Here is a 10,665-nt window from a genome sequence, read left to right as displayed (position 1 = left end):
GAGGATGAGGTGGCAGCCTACATGGAGTTCAAGACACCCAAGGAGGATCCTTTGGAGGTTTGATGGTGGAGGAAGGAGCATGCTAACATGTTTCCTAACCTGGCAGTGATTGAATGTTTTCACCATCCAGTCAAAGAGACGTCCAATTCAAGAACAGAGAACCAGCTTAATGTGAGGGACTGGAGCCTGGGGGGGGTTTATTAACGGGCGTTGGCAGGTGCGACTTTGACGTAGACACAATGACCGGTGACAGGTCTGTTCTGGCACTGAGCTTTACAGGTGTGGGTGGGTTAGGGTTTTCAAAAATGGACCCGTGCAGGACTCTGACTTGGACCCTAGGGTCTTTTATTTTGATTACTTTTAATGGTCTTGTTAACTTGTTTATTTGTCTGCATGGTGTTTTGTCAGTTCAGTGTAAGTGGCTTTGTTCCTGATGATTTCCTTTTTCAATTTAAATGACAATAAGACCTCAAAAAAGGCACATAGTTGTGTGTTTTGATTATTTTGTCCACTCTTATTCCTGCATGCTGCAGTTGTTTTCAGAGTGATGAGCCGACACCTGGTGTTGGGTAACATTCACTTAGAATAGCTGGTTTTGAAATCGGCCTCCTCTGATGCTCCATTTCAGTTTGGTGAAGCAGAAAATGAACCTTGTTCGCATTATCTGATAGTCACTAAGTATTGGATTTCAGCTGCTGAAAACAAAACATGCTAACATCTATTACCTCAGCAACGCTCAGCACTTGTGCTCTTATCGGCACTAAGGTTTAATTAACTTGTTTGGATGTGTGTGGAGTTATGTTCAATTATGGGCTGTTTCGCTGCCTTTTGTTTGTGCGTAGATGTAAATGATAAAACTGAAAGTGTTACAGTAAGTGCTTCAAGTTAATACGTCTAAAATACCCCAACAACACCGCCTGAGTGTGTGCATATAGAGGAGAGTGTGTGTGTGCGTGTGTGTGTGTGTGTGTGTGTGTGTGTTACTGACCGGTCACAGGAGCAGGCCACCAGCACACTGAGCAGGTTGTAGATGATGAAGGTGAAGATGACGGCTGTGATGGTGCCGCGGGGGATGGCGTAGCTCGGATTCTTCAAGTCACCTGTAAGATAGACAGGTTTATTGTGTGTTCATACACAGGAAATCAGGTCACACACAACTTGCCCTCACTCACCTGACATGTTAGAGCCAGCCATGATGCCGGTGCAGCCGTTAAACATAACGGCGAACACAGTGGCGAAGGTCATCATATTTCCTGTTGTGTAATCCACAGTGTAGTTAGCTGTGGGGAGAGATAACAACAGGTGAGTCACGGTGGTTGTGCTTTTATCAGCACCATCAGTCTTATGAAGGAAAGTTCAATTTGGTTTGTTGGCAGACGCTCCTTTGTACCTCTGTACCTGCTCGCAACCAAACCTCATCCTGTTTTACAGCGTTTGAGAAAAGCAATCTCCACACGTCTTCTCTGCTGTTTCCAGAGCGGCAGCTACTCAATCACAGGATGCTGGATCCATTTATGAAACTAGAATCATCGCCCTGCGGTTGTATGTCTCCGCACCAGACAAGTTTCTCTTTCAGTTTACATCCATGTCAATAAAAACATGGATGCTTCACATACATCTTCCCCCCGACAGCACAGAGGATCTATACAATCAGCACAGTTTCACCACCAAAGATTAGTGTCACCAATTCAAAATCTGACCAAACGTCTCCTCTTCTGTTCCTGAGATATGACGCTGAGTAATGGCCAGGAAAGTGTTTTTGCAGAACATTATGATGTCACAGTGAAGTTGACCTTTGACCTTTTGGATACAAAATGTCATCACTTCATTTTCTGTATCCTGTTACACATTTGTGTGAAGTTTTGTCATAATTCGCACATGAATTCTTGAGTTACGGCCAAAAACAGGTTTGGTGAGGTCACACTGACCTTTGACCTTCGACCTCAAAATTCTAATCAGTTTATTCTTCAGTCCAAGTGGACGTTTGTGTCAAATTTTAAAAAAAAAACCCTAAGGTATCACGTTCACAAAAAATGAGACAGATGCAAAATCCAATCAGTTCATTGTTGAGTCCAAGAAGACATTTGTGCCAAAGATGTTCTTGAGATAACGTGTTCATGAGAATGAGACAAACAAGGTCACAGTGACCTTTGACCTCCAATCAGAATCTAATCAGTTTGTCATTGAGTCCAAGTGAACGTTTGTTCCAAATTTGAAGAAATTCCCTGAAGCTGTTCTTGAGATATCATGAGAATGAGACCTTGACCTTTGACCTATGAACACCAAAAACTAATCACTTCATTGTTGAGTCCAAGTTGACATTTGTGCCAAAATTTGAAGAAATTTCCATATGATATTCTTGAGATAACGTGTTCATGAGAATGAGACAAACGAGGTCACAGTGAACTTTGACCACCAAAATCTAATCAGTTCATCACTGAGTCCAAGTGAACCTTTGTGCCAAATTTGAAGAAATTCCCTCAAGCTGTTCTTGAGATATCATGAGAATGAGACTTTGACGTTTGACCTATGAATACCAAAAACTAATCAGTTCATCGTTGAGTCCAAGTGGACATTTGTGCCAAAATTTGAAGAAATTCCCTCAAGCTGTTCTTAAGATATCACATTTACAAGAATGAGATGGATGCAAGGTCACAGCGACCTTGACCTTTGACCACCAAAATCAAATCAGTTCATCTTCGAGTCCAGGTTAATGTTTGTGCCAAACATCGCGTGTTTCCTCAAGGCTTTCTTGAGATATCACCTTCACGAGAATGAGACAGACAAGGTCACAGTGACTTTGAACTTCGACCACCAAAAACAAATCAATTCATTGTTAAATCCAAGTGGACATTTGTGCCAAATCTGAAGAAATTCCCCTGAGGCATAAGTATGTTCGAATGGATGAACACCCCAAAAACATAATGCCTCTGGCCACGTCTATCATCAGCACAGAGGCATAAACACAAATCTTTTCTGAGGTTTTTATGGTTGTTTGTGTATAACTGGAAACAAATATCAGATCTACCAAAGAGACTTTTGATCAGCATTCCCAAACCTGTCTAACATGGTTCACAAAATTAACACTTCAGAATGTTCTGCTCTTGTTTTTCCATCAATGAATAACAACATTTGTACCCAAGGGGAAACTCCACCAAGAACGAGGCTCCTAAAAATGACTCTAAATAATCTAACCGCTAATATGAACAGATGTATTTGTAAAGCAGTGAGTGTGATTACGCACATTCAGAAACTATGATTAGAGGTTTTATCTGTAAGCATGAGGTAACCCTTTTGTCAAATGTAAAATTATAATTTCAGATGTCTCTGTGTGAGTTTGTGCTCTCCTCAGACAGACCTCGGGATTATTCAAAGCTTGAATGTGTAATAGTTCTCACGTGAGCCTGAGCGCGTGCCCAAGTTACACCAATTAGCTTAGTAATCATGTGCTTGGACGTAAATCCCCCAAACAGAGTGGAGTTCTTGGATAGATTTCCACGGACGTGAACAACCAGGGAACATGAACAAGATCTAATTACAGATCAATCAAAACTTGTGTCTTCTGCCAACAGGGCAGGACAAGATTGTGTCCTTTTGATACAGCGGGGCAACAACAGAGAGCACTCGCTGCCACCACAGAGGCTCTAGTTATATTGGCAGGAGGGCTCATTACAGCTGTGTTAATGGGTGGGAAGCAGGTGAGGGATTGTGTCTTTGTTGCTGCAGTAGTGATTTGCACAAAGGGGGTTGTGATGTGGTGGAACAGTGTGATATGCAACACGTGACTCCCTCCTATTTAAAGGAATAGTTGGACATTTTTGGAGCTATGCTTGTTTGCTTTCTTGCCAAAAGTTAATTGATAAGATCGTTACCTCTCTCATGTCTGTACGGTAAATACTGAGCTACCATCAACAGTTGGTTAGCTTAGCTTAGCTTAGCTTAGCACAAAGATCCCCTCACTCATTAACACATTTAAGCCATACAGAAACCACTCCATTCCTCCTGCATGTATACAGTCAAACAGACCCAAACTGGCCGAGACGCTCTGCACATGCTCCATAGTTTCCGCCCTGGTCTTTGACGCGGACGTTGAATAGCATTAAATGCGTAACAGAAGAAGAAGCCAGTAACAGATTAGTGAAATCTAAATCCAGCATGCATCTCATCTGCACAAAAACGTAAAGTGTATAGCACGTAGGAAATGTACAGAGCTGTAAAGCTGTCCACCATGGTACCAGTTAGCAGCTAGCTAACTGTAGCTAACTTGTTTGTCCATTGTTTGGTCTGTGATGTAACAGGTCAACAGGAAAAAGGTCCAGTACTAAAATGATGAAAGGGGGCATATCGCCACTGATCATAGAGGAGTCGGACATACTACGGTCAATAAATCGATTCCCCTCCTGTGCCTCCATGAGCCCTTCATGAGATGGAATAAACACAGTACACCTGAAGTATCCAAAGAGCACCTGTATGTGACGACTATAAAGACCCAGCAGTGCTTCTACTCCTTTGTCTTCATATAAAAAGATGTGTTGTGGTTTTATTGGGGATGTCACACGGGACTACTTCTTGGCTTTTTCCTGGAGTCTTGACATCAATGTGAGGTTACCAGGCAACAACCAGAGACCCCAGAATGTGGCTGCAAGAGGCTGGAAGCTGGAAAAAAAACTTGGCCTAATTCCGTAAAGTTGTAATAGACTGAACTTTTGGAGAAACGCAACCTGACGTCACCCTACCGTGGCTACTTTCGTAACCAGTGATCAGATCAGACAGACGCCCGCAATAGGTTACTCATTTTGATGTTGTGTTCACACCAAACGTGTTGCGAATTTTCGTGTTGTGTTACTCACGCAAGTTTGAATGCTAAAATATTTTGCGTTGACTCATGTCATTTGTGCGTGAAATTGCTCAATCGAATGAACTTCAGTGAATGAACTTCCACTGGTATGTCCTCAGTGTCACATGTCCCCAGAGGATCTCAATGCTGACGTCGGTCGCTGAAGTTCAGATTTTTCAACTCTCTCCCGGCTGTAATTCGCATCTAAATTGCATCTTTACATTGACTTTTCATGTAATTCACTGATTGTTTTATCCATGCCCGATGTGAAGATCACATTACAGTCTTGTTATATCATCAAATTTTAGTGAGTAAAAGAAATAAAGTATGAATGAACAGCTTGTGTACGATCCTACAAAGGAGAGCACTAAGTTGTGTGTGTGCGCACGTGTCTTTTGCGGCAGTAAAGATACCACAGTAATGAAAATCAATAGAAATTCTGCAGATCTTTTGAGCCAACTAAACAAACGTATTGAAGACAAATACTCAGTGGCTGAGATGGGGAGATTGGCTCTCTCTCCACCACTGCACAACCCTGCAGCTAATCACCACAACACCGCATCTGGTGTGAGTGCAGCCAGAGACATTTGGCGCTCAGTTCCTTCCCCGGGCAGTTAGCAGTAAAAAGAAAAGGGATGCAGTTCGGGGGGAGGCCGCATTCCAAATATATGGGTAGGGGACTCTGTGTGTCCAGATCTGAATACTACACATCACATTGTACAGTTTATGTCACAGAGGTCATGCTGCCATAGGCAAACATTTTGTAACTTATTGTTCGCACATTTGATCATTCATTAATCGCTGTATCGTAATCATCTTTTGAGGGCTGTTGCAAAACAATAAATCAAAAGAATTTAAGTACATTTCCAATCCTGGTTAGAAGCTGTTCAACTCAAGCCTCTGAGGAAAAAATCCCGAGTGCTAAACTCAGGGCAAAATCTAGTCAAAGCCTTTCACGGCACATGAATTCAGTCAAAATAAGGCATTACTTTCATGTACTGATAAAACTGATCAGTGCATTGCTTCATATCAGACTACAAACCTACGACCACCTTACCCCAAAGGTTCCCGAGCAGCGTGTCCAGCTTGAAGCCAGTGAAGTTGGCCGAGGTGGGAAACGGGGGGCCTGTTCTGTTGGCTGTCGGGTTGAATGTTGCAGAGCTGGGCAGGACGATGGTACGAGGGCCAACGGCGAAGAAGCTGATGAAGATGGTGCCCAGGACAAACATGACCACCAGGAAGATGAGAAAGGTGGCCTTGGCATAGATGTGGGCTCCCACCAGGCACACCAGCAGGCACAGCAGCGCCACACCAGTGGCGTAGAGCAGAGACCACCAGTAGCCCGACGGCAGGACCTGGTAGGCAGAGGTGGCCAGAGACCCGTCTGGCGGTGGATGAGATGGGAAAGGTGTCGAGGCAGGAGGTCATAGGGGAAAAGATAAGGGGAAAAATATTTACACCGGAAACACTGCATAAGCTTCATGCTCTTTTCTGGTAACATCTTGCTTCATATTCACAGTCCAACACATTCACACCTTAGATGTTATCACAATTTTACCACTGACGGTAGCTGAACATGGAATGCATTTCTCACTTGGTACTGCTATGAATGTTCTCAGAGTTCTCAGCAGGGCTCTGCTAGAAAATTAGGCCTTTGAAGCTAAGATCTGAATCAAGGATCACACCTTGAAACTTCAGATTTAATCCAGGGAGTTAAATTCCCCAGATTATTAAAGGGAAATTTCGGTTTATTTCAACCAGTCTCCTATCGTCCTAAATTTGTTTCAAGTGACTAGTGACATAAAAATAATAGTTAGCGTGTTAGCCGTTAGCCTAGATACAGCCGGGGCGCTTAGTAGCGTCAGACCTGTTAAAACGTAAGTGAACGGGCAACCTTCAAGTGCAAAGTTAGTCCACTAAACAAGCTTTACATTTAGTTTGTTTACATTTAGCTTACCTTACCTGTGTGCTGCCATGTTTGTTTCCATTTAGCTCTGCTCTAACAACACGTTTACATGTCGTTTTCTATATGTTCTCTGACATTTATCCTAACAATATGAGGCGGTCTTTGTGGAAAAAAAGCTTGTTTAGTGGACTAACTTTGCACTTGAAGGTTGCCCGTTCACTTACGTTTTAACAGGTCTGACGCTACTATGTGCCCCGGCTGTATCTAGGCTAACGGCTAACATGCTAACTATTATTTTTATGTCACTAGTCACTTGAAACAAATTTAGGACGATAGGAGACAGGTTGAAATAAACCGAAATTTCCCTTTTAGCAGCATTTCTCTTTTTGCTTTAGAGCAGACAAGCAGGATTTCAGTTTTGTCTTTGTTTAACTTTTAAAACAATTATTGCTCATCCATTTATTTATTGCCAAAAGATAGGTAGTACAAATGAAATGCATTTGTGGTTTGCAGAAATGCCAACATTTTCTTCTGGTGACTGGGCTGGAACTTTCTGGTTTCATAAATTGGAAAACAAGTGTTTATCTTGAAGAAGAAAACCTGGTAAACTCACTTAAGAAGTTAGAAAATGTATTGAGCTACAATCCTGGAAAATCAATGATCTGAACACAAACAAATTTTCCCTGTGCAGAGGAACTTTCCTGGCCCCAGTCTTACTCCAAAAATAACTAGACTCACAGTATTGTGATGCTTTTGGTGTCGTAATTTGTGAAATAAAGGTCCATAATGGGGCCGTATGGTTGTGCAGTGTGTGGCTCATAGCAAGAAGGTTCTGAGTTCGAACCTGTTAGCCAACTGGGTTTCCTCTCACAGTCCAGGTTGGTAGATGGAGTGACCAGTCCCACTGTTGTTTGTGTGTCATGTGTTGTAAGTTAATCATTTTTCTAAACTAATACAACGAGGAACGCTGACCTGGCAGCATTAAAAGCTGTTAAAATCAAACTCACCTTCTGGCACTCCGAATGTGGCCACGATGGCTTCGACCAGACCGAGCACATAGAGGGCGCTGCCACACACGTTAGCAAAGAAGAACATGATGCCGATACTGCCGCCAAACTCTGGCCCCAACGCTCTGCTGATCATGTCTGTAGGGAAGTTAAGGCAAGGTACACTTTGAAACAGGTGTGTGTGTGTTTGTGTCTCTATCCTTATGGAATACAATTAGTGTTTAATCCTCGACATCAGTGAAATGACGGAGGTGTTTTTCCTTTGTAAAGGGCAAACTTTGCGGTTTTGGGAGACAAACTTATTTGCTTTTCAACTGAGAGTCAGATGTGATAACGCCACTATCATGTCTGTACGGTAAATATCTACATCTACAGCCAGCTCAGCACCTGAAGCACTGTGAATTGCCCTGGTGTATGAAATGTGCTGTACAAATAAAGCTGCCTTGCCTTAGTTAAACACAAAGACTGGAATCAGGGTGAAACAGTCAGCCTGGGTCCTGCCTCTCTAGAGGAACCTGTAAGGGGGATTTTAATTCTACCTTTTCCCATAGCCAGAGCAGCTCCCTGCTTCCAGTCTTTATAGTAAGTTAACTATCTCCTGGCTGTAGCTTCATATTCAACAGTCAGATATACGACTGGTATCTTCTCACCAAACTTTCAGAAAGGCACTGACTGTGTATTGTCTAAAATGTCAAACTATTCTTGCCAAATAATTCTGAATTTTTTCAGCTATTTTATTAATATTTTTGAGACATTTTATCAACATTTATTTTTGGCCATTTTAATTTTTTTCGGCAATTTTATTAATATTGTTACTGACATTTTATTAACATTTTTTTCAGCCATTTTATTAATATTTTTGAGACATTTTATCAACTTTTTTTAGACATTTTAATAATTTTTTTTCGGACATTTTAATAAATTTTTTCTGACATTTTATCAACATTTATTTAAGCCATTTTAATGTTTTTTTCAGCCATTTTATTGATATTTTTTCTGACATTTTATTAACATTTTTTCCAGCCATTTTATTTATATTTTTGAGAAAGTTTATCAACTTTTATTTTCAGCCATTTTAATTTTTTTCGGCAATTTTATTAATGTCGTTACTGACATTTTATTAAAACATTTTCAGCCATTTTATTTATATTTTTTCTGACATTTTATCAACATTTATTTCGGCCATTTTAATATTTTTTCAGCAATTTTAGCAATATTTTTTCTGCCATTTTATTAACTTTTTTTTTAAAAATAAAAGTTATTAATATTTTTCAGACATTTTAACAACATTTTTTTTCTGATATTTTATAAACATTTTTCAGACATTTTTTCATTGTTTATTAATGATAATAATCATTTTATTAATTTCATAATGTGAGCCTCTATGTTGTGCTTCATAGTTGGAGAAGTAATAACCTGTGCAGCACCACTGCGCACTCGGTATGGGAAGCTATTACATCGTACGTTGTAGCCTGTGATTCAGTAGATGCTGTCATCGTACAGTCTGCAGACATCGAGTGTACCTAAGTTTATCAGATCCATGTTGCACAGTGTAGCTGCACTAAACTTTTATGATTGTTAAAATCTCTCAGTCAGTACGAGGCTTAAGAGAATGATGGAAATGGCCTGTGCTGAGTGAAAGGCAGCACTGATCGGGGTCATTTACCAAATTCCTGGCAGAGAAACATACTGGCCTCCATTTAAATTTGTAAACAGTGTCTTATAGTGAAGATAATGAACAAATCAGGCTCCATTCAGTGTCACACACACAGAGCTACACCACCATAAACAAAGACACACTCTGTCTTCATTTAGTGCAGCCAGGATCTCTACAAATGTGGGCTCTTGATTTCTTAACCATTGACTACTTCACTGATGCTACACTGACTGTCACGTGCACATCATGAGATGCCATCTGTGTGTGTGAGTGTGTGTAAGGATACAATAGGCCCCTCCAGCATCCAGGGCTCCATTGGTGGAGATGGCACACACTGACAGCACGGTCATGCAGATGATGAAGTACGCCACCAGGAACATGGCGATAGCTTGGTAGAGTCCGGACTGGCCCACCACGAATCCTGGTCAGACAAAACACAAACACAGACAGACACTTGGTCAGCTGTTAAAAGCAGAACGTTGACCTGGCGGTAACGTCAGTGTGGCTCAGAAGGGGAAATCCCACGCCGACAGTGCTGAGGATGTGAGCATTCAGCATGGCACGAAAACCACATCAACAAAGACTGTTAATGTAATCCAGTCAAATCAGTGTGGATGATAAGAAAAGGCGCAGTAGAGGAGTTGTGCTCGTAGCTTTTGGTGAATTCATGTCTGGAAGTATTTTAAGTAGTCAAAAGGAAAGTAACTGATTCACTAAATGACTCATCCCAACATTCCAGTCTCTAAAAATGAAACTGGTATCACATGTTGACAGTGCTTCCAGTTTCCTCTCCATGCCCTACTGTAATGCTGAGCTCTGTGTCTCTTCTAAGTGTTACTGATGAGTCAAATTTAATGAACATATCTTTTTTAACAACTCTTTTTAGTGTCTGGTTTGTACCGGGTCAGCCTGTCAAGCATCCAAGCGCTCATAAATCCCTGACTTTTCCCACTCAATGTTACCGTAGAGCAGTCGTTCCCAACCTCTGTCCTTGAGTGACCCCTTTCCATCATCGAGTGAACAGACGACCCCTGACTAAGTGACATATTTCATGGATATTTTCTATCATATTCTATGGATAACAACACAGAAGAGCTGATGGATTGTACAATTACCCAACATAGCAAACGCAATAACTGCAGATATGAGTTTTCCTGATATTTTTATCAACTTTTTACATGATTCTCTGTCGGTATTATATCTTTTTTTTATTTTTAATAATCATTATTAGGCTTCATTTTTTAAAGAAATTTAGTGT

At 41.2% G+C, this 10,665-nt stretch overlaps 1 protein-coding gene across 1 annotated transcript in view; it reads right to left on the bottom strand.

The window, feature by feature from the left end:
- Window positions 1-10,665, bottom strand: part of zgc:153039 (uncharacterized protein LOC767698 homolog) — a 112,699-nt gene that overhangs the window by 95,818 nt on the left and 6,216 nt on the right. Inside the window, exons 2-6 of the mRNA XM_050066957.1 lie at window positions 9,694-9,828; window positions 7,751-7,888; window positions 5,895-6,221; window positions 1,173-1,280; window positions 989-1,100 (exon numbers count right to left, since the gene is read on the bottom strand). Of these exons, the coding sequence (XP_049922914.1) occupies window positions 989-1,100; window positions 1,173-1,280; window positions 5,895-6,221; window positions 7,751-7,888; window positions 9,694-9,828 (820 nt within the window). The remainder of the gene's footprint in view (window positions 1-988; window positions 1,101-1,172; window positions 1,281-5,894; window positions 6,222-7,750; window positions 7,889-9,693; window positions 9,829-10,665) is intronic.

The sequence above is a fragment of the Epinephelus moara genome, chromosome 2 (assembly GCF_006386435.1).
Source record: "Epinephelus moara isolate mb chromosome 2, YSFRI_EMoa_1.0, whole genome shotgun sequence".
Lineage (NCBI taxonomy): Eukaryota > Metazoa > Chordata > Actinopteri > Perciformes > Serranidae > Epinephelus > Epinephelus moara.
This window is presented reverse-complemented; position numbering and strand designations above follow the sequence as displayed.